Source organism: Schistocerca serialis, chromosome 4 (genome assembly GCF_023864345.2).
Source record: "Schistocerca serialis cubense isolate TAMUIC-IGC-003099 chromosome 4, iqSchSeri2.2, whole genome shotgun sequence".
NCBI lineage: Eukaryota > Metazoa > Arthropoda > Insecta > Orthoptera > Acrididae > Schistocerca > Schistocerca serialis.
Window position 1 is genome coordinate 389,198,944 of NC_064641.1, and position 19,330 is coordinate 389,218,273.

Consider the following 19,330-nt stretch of genomic DNA (forward strand, 5'->3'; position numbering starts at 1 on the left):
AAGTGCTCCTTTGATATTCAAATTCTCGACTGGGCAATTTCGAAAATACCGGTACTTGAACCGCTGAGGAGAAACCTACACTACGATTGAATGCGCGTCCGATGTCAACGACCGTTGACACGATGCGTAGGCACGGCGATTATGGCTTTTTGGTGGTTTTTCATGAACCAGGGAGGCATGAAACTAGAGAAACATGAGACTCACTACTGCTTCATTTACAGAAAGATGTCATAGGTCTGGTGTTATATTATATTCGGTGTGTTGTCTTCTCAGGCTGAACGAAAGAGTAATGACTGTCGAGGCCTGATCTGTTACTGTCAAAACGTTCTCATTCAGTCACAGAGAACAGCTATGGAATTTGCAAGACCTTTCCACAAAACTGGTCACTAGCTTCAAACAACTCGCTCTGTCTCAGTGCATAATATCTGTTGTTGTTGTTGTGGTCTTCAGTCCTGAGACTGGTTTGATGCCGCTCTCCATGCTACTCTATCCTGTGCAAGCTTCTTCATCTCTCAGTACTTATTGCAACCTACACCCTTCTGAATCTGCTTAGTATATTCATCTCTTGGTCTCCCTCTACGATTTTTACCCTCCACGCTGCCCTCCAATGCTAAGTTTGTGATCCCTTGATGCCTCAGAACATGTCCTACCAACTGGTCCCTTCTTCTTGTCAAGTTGTGCCACAAACTCCTATTCTCCCCAATTCTATTCAATACCTCCTCATTAGGTATGTGATCTACCCATCTAATCTTCAGCATTCTTCTGTATCACCACATTTCGAAAGCTTCTATTCTCTTCTTGTCTAACCTATTTATCGTCCATGTTTCACTTCCATTCATGGCTACACTCCATACAGATACTTTCAGAAACGACTTCCTTTCACTTAAATCTATACTCGATGTTGACAAATTTCTCTACTTCAGAAACGCTTTCCTTGCCATTACCAGTCTACATTTTATATCCTCTCTACTTCGACCATCATCAGTCATTTTGCTCCCCAAATAGCAAAACTCCTCTACTAATTTAAGTGCATCATTTCCTAATCTAATTCCCTCAGCATCACCCGACTTAATTCGACTACATTCCATTATCCTCGTATTGCTTTTGTTGATGTTCATCTTATATCCTCCTTTCAAGACACTTTCCATTCCGTTCAACTGCTCTTCCAAGTCCTTTGCTTTCTCTGACAGAATTACAATGTCATCGGCGAACCTCAAAGTTTTCATTTCTTCTTCATGGACTTTAATACCTACTCATAATTTTTCTTTTGTTTCCTTTACTGCTTGCTCAATATACAGATTGAATAGCATCGGGGAGAGGCTGCAACCCTGTCTCACTCCTTTCCCAACCACTGCTTCCCTTTCATGCCCCTCGACTCTTATAACTGCCATCTGGTTTCTGTACAAATTGTAAATAGCCTTTCGCTCTCTGTATTTTACCCCAGTCACCTTTAGAATTTGAAAGAGAGTATTCCAGTCAACATTGTCAAAAGCTTTCTGTAAGTCTGCAAATGATAGAAACGTAGGTTTGCCTTTCCTTAATCTTTCTTGAAAGATGAATAACTGAACCTGGTCCCAAAAAAGTCAGCCCTGTTCTTCTTATAGTGTCTTAGTCAAAACACTGAACAAAGTACACGTTTTTCCCCCTCCGTTTACAGAACATTTAAGAGATGTTAAGGATTAAAAAAACGTATTTTAATTTGTTTTTTCAATCATTCTTCCTTAATACGTCATTTTTGTGATATTTTAAGCTATATCGTACCTACTGAAGTTACGTTGCTTGTTCTAGAATTTCTGTTGAATAAAGATCTTTCCTTTAAAACTAACTCTAGGCCTTTTTTTACTGTCGTCGCAAAGGACACCTTGATTGGGAATAGATTTGATTAAAATGAATGGGTAAATCGGTGCTGGGTCTTTGAGGACAGTAGCGTCAATGACAATATTTTACACGGTTTTAAGCTGCGAACGGGTAGGGTCACAAATTTTCGGCTGATTCAGATTCCGTAGTAGTATTCTAACGATGAACTGATAAGCTGTAAATACAACTTCCCTCTTTTCTGTTAAACCTGACTGCGAGGAATATAACGAAACAGCACATTGTTTTGTGTACAAATTTTGTTTGCCATTATACGTAAGGAGAAAGAATATTTTATACCTCTTCCTCTTGGCCGCGCGGGATTAGCCGAGCGGTCTCAGACGCTGCAGTCATAGACTGCGCTGCTGGTCCCGGCGGAGGTTCGAGTCCTCCCTCGGGCATGGGTGTGTGTGTTTGTCCTTAGGATAATTTAGGTTAAGTAGCGTGTAAGCTCAGGGACTGATGACCTTAGCAGTTAATTTCACACACATTTGAACATTTTTGAACTTCTTCCTCTTCAGGACGTGTAAAATTACTAACTCATCTATACAAAAAAAGGTTTTTGTGTGTGTGTGTGTGTGTGTGTGTGTGTGTGTGTGTGTGTGTGTGTGTGTGTCTCAGAGAGAGAGAGAGAGAGAGAGAGAGAGAGAGAGAGAGAGAGAGAGAGAGAACGGAGGTTTTTGTCCAAAGTTGCACATTTAATGACTCTTCCAGTTTTATTACCTGTGATCTGTTATCTGAGGGCTAAATTTACTAAAACTGTTTAAAACGGTTGACTTGCCTCTTCAACTTTTTTATCGGTGCCTATGGCGTAGCAGTTTGCAGGAAACAAACGATTTGGATACGACAGGGTTCCGAATCACGTACTTTATATTTAAAACGGCGAAAAAAAATTTCCATGCACGTGATAATAATTAATGAAAGTTATTTACATTATATAGCAATTACCTAGCATCTATAACACATTAGGAAAAAGATGACATTCGTGTGATGCATAATTTAATTAATAACACAACAAACGATAACACGAAGCCGACGAATCGTGTTGGGAAATGCAACATACACCATGCGAGAGGGAGTGTGGCAGCGAGTAGAGTGCGCGTTGGCACTGCCCCAGTGCAATCGATCAGAAGCACGAACGGCAATTCTGGAAGACCTACATTACACGAGTTTGGGTTCGAAGCGTCGGTACACGGCAGCGCCTTATCGGCTTCTCTCTTCAGATTACTTTAGAGGGAACTTGGCCGACGGCAGTGTCTATTTTAATTGCAAATGGCACCCAGGCGGGATAATAAATTCTTCTTTTTTTTCCTCTGTACCGCGTGGTTCCCGGCCAACAGCCTGGAATGAATAATGGAGTCAGAGCAGACAGCGGGCAGGAGGGCCAGTACTTCACGACATCTCTGCACTGCCTCCGCCACAACAACCAAAACCGCAAGCTGCTCGGTGTGTCGTACCCACACGTCTCCAAGTGGGCTCTCCGCCCTTCAGCCTGTGGACGAGTCACAACAGAACTAGTTTCGTCTACGGGAAATTCGTGCGGCAAATGCTCAGTTTTTCCTTTCCTTGTTACCCGCGTGAGTATACAAAATGTTGGGATGTAGCGTGAACTCATAGGCAGCACTACTGTTGCTCTATCTATTTTAACGTTTCCACCCTCACTTTCAATAGGGTAGTTTTTACTTATAAATGAATATATGCGAAAAATTTTCCGGGTTTGACGTTTGAGTTTATAAAACAGATCTGGTGTTTTATTCTCGGCAAGTATCCTATATTTTCAATCCCTGAAGCATGTTTAAATAGGTGTGACAGGCCTGATGTTGAAGTGTTCTATTATAAGAACAAAAAGTTCTATATTACCTTTATATAAATGTTACGACTGGGTTTCAAATTTAAAATTTCGATATTTGACACAACCAGCGTCAGCTGGCGAACGTCGTTACAACTCTTTGTAGTGTGTTGAGCGACCATCAACTATCGATTCCCTTCCAAATGGTTGTACTGCTATACAGCAAAAAAGCTTCAAGGCGTGACGTTGCAAAAAATTTGGAATATACCGTCCGCCCAAAAAACTCCGAGACTGATTTTAGTGCTGGCATATAAGCGACATCAGAGCAGTTCGTATGATGGCTGCTTGAACGAACAACTGTAAAACAACAGACTTGTATTCGACCAGTCAGCTGCGAGCTGGCATAGTGTATCAACGTATCACAAATCGCTATGGACCAACATACCTAAATCAAGTACTGAAGTCGTTCTCCAGAAAGTTTCGAAGAAGAGAAAAATGTGTGTGCAAAGCATGTCTTGACTCCCGAACAAAATCGACTTGAAATTATTTTTTGGAAAAAAAATAAAATCGTCACGACTGACGAGACTTTGTCTTAGCAGTACGAATCTACCACAAAACAACAAAGAGCAGGAATTAAACGTCAACGCTTTGGCGCTTGAGATCAGCAATATTCCAAAATAGGGCTTTTCTCACAGTTTCACACGGCTGAACGTTCTGCGCATTGCACTAAAGAGGGGGAAAGACTCTGTAGAATACCTGAACCATTACAACTACCCGCTTAATCTTTCTCCATTTTTTTATTGATCCAATCTCGAAACTTGTAGACTGACGTTAAAAATATTTCAGCATTTTAAAATTTTAACTTGTCAAAATTTATGTAATAATCTGAACTTGTTGCTTACGGCAAGAAACTCCATTTACAATTAGCAACCTGAAAAGTTAGTTACGTAACAATTTGTGATAAACATGGTGGTTTGGTTGAACACGAAAAGAAAATTTAATAAAGGCTTTACTCTTGACCACGTTGAATTGCATCCTGCAAACATGATTTTAATTCTAACAAACTCCTCCTGAATCTTTTAAAAATTGTCTCCGCCCCTCCTCTATATCCACCAAACTCCCTCCCCCGTAACCATGTATTTCGAAACTTACGCTTCCGTGTCTGTGTGTGGTAAATTGGTCTAAATGACGGCAAGACATAAGCTGAGGCAAGTGGTAATCATACTGCAGGTTTCAGCAATCATTTCAAATAATAATTGTGAGGGAAATTGTGGGGAAACATTTGCACTGAATCTGATGGCATCTTAACTTATGCCAGTAGCTAGAAACTGTAATGTAACTAAGATCCCCCTCCTCGCAGCTTGCAACTTGTCTTACTAGTGTATTCTTTCCGTCAAATATTGTCTGAAGTCTTTCAGTAGCTCCCAACACCATGTTTCATCCATTCTCAATAGTTCTGAAAATCATCGACCTCCAGCTCGTTAACACTACACCACAAATACACACACACACACACACACACACACACACACACACACACACACACACACCCTTCTCCTTAATTAGCAGGGCGTTGATGCATTTCTACCTTTGCATTATCCATTTCTTTGACCATGGTTTTCTCCCGGCTTTTTTGGCTTTCTTACCGTAAAAGCAGCTAAGACAAATCATAGGGTTTGTGTCTTTGGAATACCAAGCGACATCTTCTAAAACGTAACTTCAATGAATGTAACAAAGAATTCGCAACCAGCGACAGGAACAGGGCGGCGCCGTATGAGCTGAGTGAAGTCGGAGTCAGGGCGTGTGTAGGCAGCAATGTAATTAGTCGGTCGATTGGTGCGTGTGTAGGGCCCTTGAGAGCTCAACACATTTTCGACAGCCAGGCCATTACAGACGAGACGCTAATTGAAATGGACGTGACAGTGGGAGGAAGTCGCCTACGGCCTCGTTAAAGGAATATTCGTGGCTCTCGCTTGCAGTGGTTAAGGCAGACCACAGGGTTCACAATTTTCACCGCTGCGCTACCTTGTTCCATGAGTGCTGAGCAATGTTTTCCATCACTTTCGCTCAAGCAGAAGATAGGCCATGTCCACCGCCACGATTATGTCATTTTGAGATCATTTAATAACACTACTTTTGTTCTTTATAAGGGAACCAAAAACAAGTCCCTGAAAGAAGTAACACACATTGCTTCCAACCAACTTTACTTTGCACCGCTGCTGTTACAATCACGCCAGTAAAAAGTGTGCAAACCTCTTCATCTCTGCGAAATGCTTACTATAGTCAAACCTTCGTCTCCCTCCCTCTACAATTTTTATTCTACATACACTCCTTCATTGCCAAATCAACCATTCTTTCTTGCCTCAGCATGAGTCCTACCAATCGTTTCTTCTTTCGGAGAGTTTCAGTTACTGAAGTGTAATTTGCAACTGCAACAGATCGTTCGACAACCTTGTCTTTTGTCACCAGTCTTCTCACTGGTTTAATGTGGCCCAGCACGACGTCCGTTGTTATTTGTTCGATATATTCCGATCTCTATCTTCAAAAATGGTTCAAATGGCTCTGAGCACTATGGGACTTAACATCTATGGTCATCAGTACCCCAGAACTTAGAACTACTTAAACGTAACTAACCGAAGGACATCACAAACATCCATGCCCGAGGCAGGATTCGAACCTGCGATCGTAGCGGTCACGCGGTTCCAGACTGAAGTGCCTAGAACCACACGGCCACGCTGGCCGGCTGATCTCTATCTTCACCTACACTTCCTGCACTCTGTACCTACCTAGATAACTTATGTTACTCCTCATTACTTTCACCTTTCTTCAGTTCGCTCTCAGTCTATAGTGTGGTACTAATTACACTGCTTTTCAGGTTAACAGGCCCTGCAGTTCTTCCTCTCTTTCACTCAGGATAGCACTATGATCAGCGAATTTTATCATTGATAGCTTTTCATCCTTAATTTTAATCCCACTCCTGAAATGTGTTATTGCTTTTCCAATGCACAGATTGGACAACAAGGGCGAAAGGTTTTATAAGCTTCCTAATCCGAGCACGTCGTTCTTGGTCCTCCATTCTCATTTTTCACTCTCTGTTCTTGTACATACTGAATATTACCCCTAGAATTTCGAACATCTTGCAACATTTTATTCTGCCGAACGCTTTTTCTAGGTCGATAAATTGATTTTTCTTAAGACTTGCTCCCATTATCAAACCTCTCTGGTTCCTTTACCTTTCCTAACGTCATTACACGGATCCTCAATATTCTTTTCCATTCTTCCGTATATCATTCTTATCAGCAAATTGGGGGAATGAGCTGCAGACTCTGCGATAGTTTTCGTGCTCATCCGCCCTTGCTATTTCCAATCCATAAATTCTACAAACCAACTTGAGTAGTAGTTTCTTCCAATGATTTCAGAAATTCTGAAGGAATGCGATCTATGTCTTCCGCCTTATTTGATCGTCAATATTCTGAAGATCTGTAAACAGAGACTGTAATACTGGGTGTCCCTTGTCTTCCATATCGACTTCCATCTCTTCTTCTAGCATGAATCAGGCAGTTCCTCCATCTCGTAGACGTATTCAATGAAGTCTTTCCGTTTATCTGCTCTCTCTTCTGTGTTTAAAAATGAAATTCCTCCTCCACTCTTAATGCTGACACCTTTGTTTTTGATTTCACAGAAGGATATATTGACTTTTCTATGTGCTCCATCTGTCCTTTCGACGACCATTCTTTTTCGACTTCGTATTTTTGATGAAGCCATTTCACCTTGGCTTCCTGTTTATTTTATCCACAAGTGACTTTTATTGCTGCACTGTCTTTTCTTGAACATTTGTGTGTTTTCTTCTTACGCAGATCAATCCCTTCTGTTAGTGAAGCTTTCTTCGCAGTTTCCTTCCTCATATCTATAGCTATCTGTCCAAAGTCTGTGAGTGCCCGTTTTTAGATACGTCAGTTCCTCTTGAACTGAACTGCCGATTGTATTCATAACGACAGCTTCCACAGTCTTAAAGAACTGCAAACGCACCTCATCATTCTTCAGAAGTTCAGTATGCTACTTCTTTTCTCACTCATTCTCCCGCACGTATTCTCTTACTCTTCAGTCTACTCTTCATTATTAAATTGTGACCAGAGTCGATACCTGCTCCTAGGTTCTCCCTAGAAGTGTAAAGGGCACTACTGTCTGTAGTGGTACCACGTAGCAGAAAGTACCCCTTAACGCATCGCAGGTTCTCTGAACTTTAGGAGTTGAGCATGCCCTTTCCAGAGGGGCATTGTCTTGCTGTCACGTTCGAGAATTCCATAGCGCTGACGGTCTTGCCATAGAATGCGGGTTGGGAGTCGTTGTTCGGGATTCGCGTGGAATTGTCGCACCGAAAAGAATTTAAAAAATGGTTCAAATGGCTCTGAGCACTATGGGACTTAACTTCTAAGGTCATCAGTCCCCCTAGAACTTAGAACTACTTAAACCTAACTAACCTAAGGACATCACACACATCCATGCCCGAGACAGGATTCGAACCTGCGACCGTAGCGGTCGCGCGGTTCCAGACTGTAGCGCCTTTAACCGCTTGTCCACCCCGGCCGGCTAAAGAATTATTGGGACAGTTTGTTACTGTGATGAAATATGAGTTTGGAAGGTTTCCGTCGACTGGTAGGGCAACAGTGAGTAATTATTCAGTTGATTCGAGGAGGGTTCGCGTAATTACATAGGAAATCAGTGTATAAAACAGGATCGTCAGTCTTAGTCAGTGGCATGTGTTGACGGGGCGTGCTACTTTAAGACGCGGTTCACGCTGAGACGATACGATATGCGGTACTTTAGGGCACGCTGCGATAAGGTCGTGCGACGCGATGCTTACCGGTGCTACACTCATGTTGTCACTGGAATGTTGCGGTTCGCCGTATGACAAGCACCAAGACAGCACTAATCACGTTTCCGTTTCAATCATGATCGCTTCTGAGGAGGGTGTTCTTTTGTCTTATTATTTAAAGCTCAAAAAACTGAAAATGCGTGGGTGGGTGTTTTCTACATCTCCTCCTAAAATACTGGACCGATTTTGATCAAACTTTGCGCACATATCCCTTCCTGTCAGGCAACAATCACTGTCGGTGTAAGAATCACCTGCTTATCATATGTTATAGTTCGGGAGATAAGACGTCATAAACACTGAGATGCGTGATAAACTGCCGCATCATTCATGAAGGTTTAATACATTCATTCTTTACTACTGAGACACTCCTACAGTCGAGACAACTTAGGGAAATCTGATACCTGGCAGCGCTTTTGACAGCTTTCAACTACGAAGGGCAAACGGCTGTAGGCGAAAGCAACAGTTGTCTATGAAGAGGCGTTGCCATGGAGACGTTTACAAAATCGCGTTGCAGACACGCGAAGCAGCTATACTTAAACATTTGTATATCATGCATATTTCTTTGTAACTCTGTTTCATAATTTCAAAGGTGTTTCCACGAATACATGGAATTTTTTTTCGATATTACAATTAAAATAAAAAAAGGTAACTCTGCCCGAACAGGCCATGAAGGCCCAACGGTACCAACCGGCTGCTGTGTCAAAATTGGCAAAATAAATAGAAGGCAAACACCAGGTTTTTGTTAAACTGTGATTTCTGCTCTCTTTCCGCCATTAAAAACGGTTTCTATATGTTAGCTATATTTCGTATGCAGCAGTATATCAGCTAAAAATCACCAAACGTAAACTTATCAGCGACTGTATTCTTCACTGAAAATTCTTAATATGCTCGGTGGTTTACTTATTTGCAAAGTATCGCACCAACTGCGGGCAACAGCGTAAGGAAAACCTCTTCATTATCGAGCTGTGGTGTCAGACTATAACGTGAGAAAAATCTACTTTTTTTAACCGAATAGTTTACTTAGAGTCGGATGAAAATCTTGCATAGCGGAGAACCAATGCGAATATAAAAGCCGCGGTTTTTAATGTTTACAAAAAACATAAGCCTCAGTGAGAAACTAACTGGACGGATGTACCTAAGCTACATTTACATAAAACAATTTTTTTCAAGGCTCCTCTGATGACTTGAAATTTGTATTGCACAATAGTTTCGTGAAACAACCAGAACACCCTGTTGCATCGAGCGAATCGATTGAGATACACTATGTGATCAAAAGTATCCAGACACCTGGCTGAAAATGACTTGCAAGTTCGTGGCGCCCTCCATCGGCAATTCTGGAATTCAATATGGTGTTGGCCCACCCTTACATTTGATGACAGCTTCCACTCTCGCAGGCATACGTTGAATCAGGTGCTGGAAGGTTTCTTGAGGAATGGCAGCCCATCCTTCACGGGGTGCCGCACTGAGGAGTGAAGCGATGTTGGTCGGTGAGGCCAGGCACGAAGTCGGCGATCCAAAACATCCCGCAGGTGTACTGTAGGATTCAGGTCAGGACTCTGTGCAGGCTAGTCCATTACAGGGATGTTACTGTTGTGTAACCACTCCGGCACAGGCCGTGTATTTTGAGCAGGTGCTCGAACGTGTTGAATGATGCAATCGCCATCCCTGCATTGCTCTTCAACAGTGAGAAGCAAGAAGGTGCTTAAAACATCAATGTAGGCCAGTGCTGTGATAGTGCCACGCAAAACAACAAGGGGTGCAAGCCCCCTCCACGAAAAACACGACCACGCCATAACACCACCGCCTCCGAATTATACTGTTGGCACTACACACGCTGGCAGATGACGTTGACCGGGTATTCGCCATACCCACACCCTGCCATCGGATCGCTACATTGTGCACCATCATTTGTCACTCCACACAACGTTTTTCCACTGTTCAATCGTCCTTACACCAAGCGGGGCGTCGTTTGGCATTTACTGGCGTGGTGTGTGGCTTATGAGCAGCCGCTCGACCATGAAATCCAAGTTTTCTCACCTCCCGCCTAACGGCCATAATACTTGCAGTGGATCCTGATGCAGTTTGGAATTCCTGTGTGACGGTCTGCATAGATGTCTGCCTATTACACATTACGACCCTCTTCAACTGTCGGCGCCGCGCGGGATTAGCCGAGCGGTGTCAGGCGCTGCAGTCATGGACTGTGCGGCTGGTCCCGGCGGAGGTTCGAGTCCTCCCTCGGGCATGGGTTAGTGTGTTTGTTTTGGGATAATTTAGGTTAAGCAGTGTGTAACCTTAGGGACTGATGACCTTAGCAGTTAAGTCCCATAAGATTTCACACGCTCAACTGTCGGCGGTCTCTGTCACTCAACAGACGAGGTCGGCCTGTACGCTTTTGTGCTGTACGTGTCCCTTCACGTTTCTACTTCACTATCGCATCGGAAACAGTGAACCAAGGGATGTTTAGGAGTGTGGAAATCTCGTGTGCAAACGTACGACACAAGTGACAATCACCTGACCACGTTCGAAGTCCGTGAGTTCCGCGGAGCGCCCTATTCTTCTCTCTCACAATGTCTAATGACAACTGGGATCGCTGATATGGAATACCTGGCAGCTGGTGGCAACACAATGCACCTAATATGAAAAACGTATGTTTCTGGGGGTGTCCGGATACTTCTGATCACATAGTGTATGTGTCGGTGTCGTACACCACCACCTAGAGGTGGCGCAATGTCGTATCGCTGTCGTCCCAGTGTGAACTGAACCAACTAAACTATTGCCTTGAAGCATGAGACAAAATGTATAGGATTTCGGAATCTCTGTCTGACCATGATGTAATCCGGCTGGAATCACCCCGTGTCCCCAGATTTTTCGAAGTATATGAGGAGATCAAAAAGTTTCCGATCGAAGGCAGTACAGTCCAGAATCGGTATGCCAAAAAGGCAAAATAACCGTGAGCACAGAGGCTCTCATCCCACCGATGAACCACGCTGAAGACGCCCGTTTGGTAAAACACCGTGTCCTGATGCGCGAATAAGTCTGTAACTGGCTGCTGCACATCTTCGTCCGAGAGGAATCGTTGTATAATAAGGCCTTAATTTAAAGGACAGACGGCGTGATAATCGCATGGGGAGAGATCAGGACTATGGAGCGGGTGGTCGAGTGTCTCCAACTTGAGCCGACATTAACTTCTGCGTTACGACATTTGCGATATGGGGACGAGCGTCGTCGTGAAGCTGCAGCACCCCTTGGCATACCATTGCACAACGGTGGTTTTTAACAGATATGCTGTCCCATACACATTCTTCGTTCTCCGATGGATGTCTACCGGTGTTTGTCCTTCGGCAGCCAAGAAACGACTAACAGCACGTTGGTCCTGTTTGGACGCATTTGGTAATAACGTCGCCATAGTTCACGTTTCCGTATTTACCGTACGCACGTCGGAAAGACAGGAATGCCACACTAATCCCTTGCCTTCATTGCGGTGCTTACATACCTGCATCGGAGTGGCGCTTCATTGGGTATGCACTACAGCAACACCCTCAAACAGCAAGTTATTGATCGTCCCCTTATGTGCCTCCTTCTGTTGTGATTCCTGAACAGTGTATTCGCTATTACTACTTAAATTTGTTACAGAACTCAGTTAGCCTTTCTCTTCTATTCCTCTTCTATTCTCCCATAACTCTTCTATTCCTTCCTCTGCTACAGCTTTCCAATCAGATATGTTTAGCAGATATTCATCTCCATTTACATACAGACTTACATGTTCAAAATCCTCGTACACTTTCTCTTGTCACAATATACAGTTTAATGCTAATTATGTGACTCAGACTAGACTGAATTTTACGTTATTGTGGCCTGAGTTACGTGGTGTAACAAATTCCACTGCAATAGACAGAGAAAGCAAAACAAAACAAAACCATATGTCCATGTGAAAGAAGCAGAGAAAACAGATGTCCCCACGATTGAAGCGTCGATATCGATAAGTCTAGTATTGCTCTCCTGGAAAATTCATATCAAGTCTGAAGCTGCTAGTTGTTTGCTTGAGGTAGCGTCAGGCTTGGCAGTAGTCACTGACATATTTCCCAGTATCAAGGGTAATACAATCAAAATACGTTTTGCTGTTTTGACCCATCAACTTAACAATTCATGACCAGAATTCCCTGCTGTTTTTTCAAAGAACCTATGGTGGTATATACTTTTCCCACTGATCTTGGCCCCTAGCCCGAATACCTGCGATGGATGTTTCACAAAATAAGATTCCCACTGATTCTGAGAGGTAAAGACGGTATCTGACGGTATCTTATTGTCGATATGTCAAATATTCTGCATCATAGTGCCACTGGTGATAAATTAAAAACCAAACCGAATTCGTGGAAATATCTACTTAGGGCTGTGACCGAGATCCTGCGCTTTGTTATAGAACTACAATGACAGAAACCAGCTACGTGTTAATGCCGAAGGAGGCCGAAACGATGCATGTGAAGAATAAGTTTTTTTTCCAGTAATGTACGACAGTGATGGTTCCTGGCGAGGTACAGATTGCTGTTTGCATAGCCCCTATTCTGAGTCATTATTGAGAATAATCTTTTACGGCTCTATTAATTATGCCCTCAATTTTTAATATAACTTCCGTTAGTAATTGTGAGAAGAGTGAAGATAGTGCAATACTGGATAAAGTTTTTCTGTTTATTGCTTATTCGACGTTATGAATGTTGTCGAAGCTGTCGCGCTCTTGGCAATAAAATATAGTCAATATTTGATACACTAAAGTACATTACTGATTACTATAGACTGCATACCGAGCTCTGATTAACAGACCGTATTTCCACATGATAGTGATGGGAACAAACAGATTCACTTTGGCGATGGGGGCAGGGGGGCTAGGAGGCCGAACAATAATATAAATAATACAAGGAATGGACCAATGTAAATTAGATATCACACAAATGGCTGTTTTAAATGTTTCACTGATGCGGCACGATCCATTACGGCCTTACCGGTAACCAGTCTGCTGCAACAAGCAGTTAACAATACTGAAACATGCGCACCAGGTTGGCCATGCGAGAGCGGCCGATGTGTCCATGTACTCACCGGATGGCGAGAGCTGGAGATCTCCCTCTTCTCACGGGCGTGGAACATGCGTGGGCGGACCACCCTGTGGCGGTGGAACTCTGGAGCCAGGCCTGCCAACAACAAAGAGAACCTATTAGCAACCCGGCCGGCGCCCACTCAAAGGAGAGCTGACCTACAACTGCACAGAGTCAGTGTGCCTGCTACTTAACAATCTAGCCAAGGAGAGGCGCGAGCCATCGCCAACAAAGAAAACGTGGCTGCAGGAGTCCTGAATGAAATATGCGTTGTTTCTGTGAATCCGAGCAATGCGCAAAACTTTGTATTTAAAAAGTAATTTAACGGGAAACAGTTCTACACCACTGCAACATTTTTCGGTATAGCCTGGAAAGGCCAACAACAACCCTAACAGCCTGCAAAAAATATTCAACTTGCACACAAAGTCGCTGAACACTGTCCGAATTCCGTCTTTACTGTAACAAAACTTATTCCCAGCTTTACCTTTCTCCTCGCTCCAGAAATTAGAACACATCACAAATAATAAAAAGCAAACAGACAGTCCGTTATTTCGTGAACGCCATTCGACGATTGTACATTACTAAAGCTTAAGCTGAAAAGCTGCCGACCGACTGAGTACAGTTTAAATCAGTAAAGGGTACACAAAAGAAATTTCGCTCGGTTTACTCGACAAGCAGACATTCTTTGGACGTAAAAGCGCGTGAGAGGTCCACTACAAGAATATTAAGGAACTAATTATGTTTAAAAAGTTTTCGATGGTCTTGAGCCAACAGTCAAAACGGCGGCTTATTCTTTCAAAAAATAATTATATTTACCTACAGCCTTCTCCCCGCAGCTTTGCCTGCATATGTGTCTGACACATATATTGAACACATCTCCTCCTGCCCTCGGTGTCTGCTTCATCCACCTCAGTATATTCATCCCCCCCCCCCTCTATCTTTATCTATCTCTATCTCCACCTCCCCCTTTCTTTGTGTATTCATATACTCTTCCCCTCTCTTTGTCAATTTCCTCCACCTCCTCTCTCACCACATCTTTCTCTCACCCTTCCATCGTAGTCCCAATACTACTCCAACACACCAGTCATGCAAGGAAGGCTACACATCAGGGGCCTGAAAATCATTTATTAGCGCCTGATGTACAGTTTGCCATGCAAAGCAGGTTGATAAAGCAGGTTGATACTATTCTAACACAACACACCTGTCACACATGGCAGCCTACGTGTCAGGTCCTCGGAAAAAAAAACACGATGTCTTGCCCCCTGACATGTGGGCTGCTCTTCAAAGCAGGTACATTTGGCAGGCCGATATTGCTCCCACACAAAATGCCTCTTGCGCAGTGTAGCCTTTATACTTGGAACTGGAAAAACATATTTTTATCCATATCACTGCTCCTATTGGAGCTAGGTTATAAAACTCACAGTGCTGATACTGATGAGGCTTGCATTTTCTGTGGCAAATTTGGTTGAAATCTATCGAGGGGTTTGGGAGGGATTCCAAACCATAAACACATACACACTACCTACAATCCCTGCTCTACTGAACAACAAATATCATTTGTATTTCGATAAGTAATTTGTTTTCTTAATTTTTACTCTATTGCCTAAGCATTCTGTTTTGACCCTTTTTATGATTTTTTAGGGCAACAGAGTATTTCTGTTATTCCTCAATGTACCCATCAGTGTCGTTGTTGTGTGCATAATTCAATAAAAGAAGCATATACTTTCAGAAAATTACGTAAATAAATAACCAGATGAAGTTCATCCATGTCACATTAGATATTTCTTTTTTTCGCTTCTAACAATGTGGATCAAATCTTTGAAGATCCGGTTTATATAAGTGGCAGTCAAACACAAGAAATCTGGGAAGAAAAGTAAGTAAATTGTTTAATACTTCAAAAATAATCATAATTCTTGTTAATACGTTTATCCCACTGCAAGACAAGATGGTCAATGCCTTCATGGAAAAATGTTGGCATTTGCCTATGGGATGATTATTGCATCCAGGTGTGCACAGCTTCGTCCAAAGCAAATCGACGGGCACAAATGTCTTTCTCCAGGGCTTCAAAAATTGGAAACTGCATGGGGAGGGACTGGGACTGTATGGAGGATGTGTAAGGGCTCCCCAGCAAAACTTCTGCAGCATACTCGAAACAACAAGCACACCATATGGCTCAAATGGCTCTGAGCACTATGGGACTCAACATCTTAGGTCATAAGTCCCCTAGAACTTAGAACTACTTAAACCTAACTAACCTAAGGACATCACACACACCCATGCCCGAGGCAGGATTCGAACCTGCGACCGTAGCAGTCCCGCGGTTCCGGACTGCAGCGCCAGAACCGCTAGACCACCGCGGCCGGCCACAAGCACACCAGCTCCGGGAAAGTTATGATTACCCCTATCGGTCAGTGGAAGAGTCCGCTGCTCTTTGACTTTCTGGAACCTGACGCCACGATTAACACAAAGTGATACGTCACTCAGCAAAAACTGAAGCACATCATGAAGTCCAAACGCCCAGGAATGTTGTCAGGCGCTACAGTCTGGAACCGCGCGACCGCTACGGTCGCAGGTTCGAATCCTGCCTCGGGCATGGATGTGTGTGATGTCCTTAGGTCAGTTAGGTTTAAGTAGTTCGAAGTTTTAGGGGACTGATGACCACAGCAGTTAAGTCCCATAGTGCTCAGAGCCAAGCCAATGTTGTCAGACGGCATCATTCTGCTGCAGGATAATGACCGCCCCCATGTTGCTAAGTTTGTCTGAGTATGTTGCAGAAGTTTCGATGGGGAGCCCTGACACGTCCTCCAGACATTCGAGGCCATCAATTTGCTTCGGTCAATGAGGTGTACGCCTGGGTACAATCACATGGTCCCACAGGCCGCAAACGTTTTTCCATAAAGCCACTGATTGTCTCGCCTCATAATGGGATCAGTTATGGCGATTACTTTTCAAATAAAAACAGTTCACTCACTCTTTCTACATCCGTCTCTTTTTCATTTGATTGCCCCTTACGTAACTGAATCATCAGAAGTGCTCCCTGCCGCCGTTGGATAAGCAGCTGAGCAGCAAGTCGTATACTCCTAGCTCACTCGTTTGTTACATAGTTTAATTCTTAATTTCTTTGCGTGTTTTTGGTTCTTGCATTGTTTAATTCATAAATTTCGGGCGTATTATAGTATTTGAGAGTGTAGCATCGTGTTTTAGTACCTGAATAGTGTAATTTCGCTTAGTCTCCTTCCGCCGCCGAGCAGTGTCAGCAGTGCGCAAGTAGCAGCATTACTGCATTTACTAGGCAATCTTGTATTTTAATAACCGTTTATATTTCGTCGATTTGTTTGCGCTCTCTGTAGATTAGTTCAGACGTTCTTTGCAAAACAGTTTTTAGCATGGATAGGGACTGCAACTGCTGTGTTCGGATGCAGGCTGAGTTGGCATCCCTTCGCTCCCAGCTTCAGGCAGTGTTGGCTTCGGTCACACAGCTTGAGGCTGTTGCCAATGGGCATCACTGTGGGGGTCCAGATGGGGGTTTGTCGGGGACGGCCAGCTCGTTCCACGCATCCCCTGATCGGACTACGACTGTGGTTGCCCGGGATACTGCCCGCATTGAGGCTGATCCCTCACCTGTGGTAGAGTGGGAGGTCGTTTCAAGGTGTGGCAGGGGGCGAAAGACATTCCGGAGGGCTGAACGGAAAGCCTCTCCAGTTTGTCTGACGAACCGGTTTCAGGCTCTGTCTCAGGCTGATACTGATCTTCGGCCTGACATGGCTGCTTGTCCTGTTCCAGAGGTTGCCCCTCAGTCTGCAAGATCCGGGCAGTCGCAGAGGGTGGGCTTACTGGTAGTTGGGAGCTCCAACGTCAGGCGCGTAATGGGGCCCCTTAGGGAAATGGCAGCAAGAGAGGGGAAGAAAACCAATGTGCACTCCGTGTGCATACCGGGGGGAGTCATTCCAGATGTGGAAAGGGTCCTTCCGGATGCCATGAAGGGTACAGGGTGCACCCATCTGCAGGTGGTCGCTCATGTCGGCACCAATGATGTGTGTCGCTATGGATCGGAGGAAATCCTCTCTGGCTTCCGGCGGCTATCTGATTTGGTGAAGACTGCCAGTCTCGATAGCGGGATGAAAGCAGAGCTCACCATCTGCAGCATCGTCGACAGGACTGACTGCGGACCTTTGGTACAGAGCCGAGTGGAGGGTCTGAATCAGAGGCTGAGACGGTTCTGCGACCGTGTGGGCTGCAGATTCCTCGACTTGCGCCATAGGGTGGTGGGGTTTCGGGTTCCGCTGGATAGGTCAGGAGTCCACTACACGCAACAAGCGGCTACACGGGTAGCAGGGGTTGTGTGGCGTGGGCTGGGCGGTTTTTTAGGTTAGATGGCCTTGGGCAAGTACAGAAAGGGCAACAGCCTCAACGGGTGCGGGGCAAAGTCAGGACATGCGGGGACCAAGCAGCAATCGGTATTGTAATTGTCAACTGTCGAAGCTGCGTTGGTAAAGTACCGGAACTTCAAGCGCTGATAGAAAGCACCGAAGCTGAAATCGTTATAGGTACAGAAAGCTGGCTTAAGCCAGAGATAAATTCTGCCGAAATTTTTACAAAGGTACAGACGGTGTTTAGAAAGGATAGATTTCATGCAACCGGTGGTGGAGTGTTCATCGCTGTTAGTAGTAGTTTATCCTGTAGTGAAGTAGAAGTGGATAGTTCCTGTGAATTATTATGGGTGGAGGTTACACTCAACAACCGAGCTAGGTTAATAATTGGCTCCTTTTACTGACCTCCCGACTCAGCAGCATTAGTGGCAGAACAACTGAGAGAAAATTTGGAATACATTTCACATAAATTTTCTCAGCATGTTATAGTCTTAGGTGGAGATTTCAATTTACCAGATATAGACTGGGACACTCAGATGTTTAGGACGGGTGGTAGGGACAGAGCATCGAGTGACATTATACTGAGTGCACTATCCGAAAATTACCTGGAGCAATTAAACAGAGAACCGACTCGTGGAAATAACATATTGGACCTACTGATAACAAACAGACCCGAACTTTTCGACTCTGTATGTACAGAACAGGGAATCAGTGATCATAAGGCCGTTGCAGCATCCCTGAATATGGAAGTTAATAGGAATATAAAAAAAGGGAGGAAGGTTTATCTGTTTAGCAAGAGTAATAGAAGGCGGATTTCAGACTACCTAACAGATCAAAACGAAAATTTCTGTTCCGACACTGACAATGTTGAGTGTTTATGGAAAAAGTTCAAGGCAATCGTAAAATGCGTTTTAGACAGGTACGTGCCGAGTAAAACTGTGAGGGACGGGAAAAACCCACCGTGGTACAACAACAAAGTTAGGAAACTACTGCGAAAGCAAAGAGAGCTCCACTCCAAGTTTAAACGCAGCCAAAACCTCTCAGACAAACAGAAGCTAAGCGATGTCAAAGTTAGCGTAAGGAGGGCTATGCGTGAAGCGTTCATTGAATTCGAAAGTCAAATTCTATGTACCGACTTGACAGAAAATCCTAGGAAGTTCTGGTCTTACGTTAAATCAGTAAGTGGCTCGAAACAGCATATCCAGACACTACGGGATGATGATGGCATTGAAACAGAGGATGACACGCGTAAAGCTGAAATACTAAACACCTTTTTCCAAAGCTGTTTCACAGAGGAAGACCGCACTGCAGTTCCTTCTCTAAATCCTCGCACAAACGAAAAAATGGCTGACAT

The 19,330-nt window shown here is 43.9% G+C and overlaps 1 protein-coding gene across 1 annotated transcript in view; it reads right to left on the reverse strand.

The window, feature by feature from the left end:
• The window catches only part of LOC126474887 (mucin-5AC), a 158,696-nt gene extending 144,999 nt beyond the window's left edge, over positions 1-13,697 (reverse strand). The window contains exon 1 of the mRNA XM_050102381.1: positions 13,611-13,697. Coding sequence (XP_049958338.1) covers positions 13,611-13,658 — 48 coding nt within the window. The 5' untranslated portion in view covers positions 13,659-13,697. The remainder of the gene's footprint in view (positions 1-13,610) is intronic.
• Between the last annotated feature and the right edge of the window lie 5,633 nt (positions 13,698-19,330).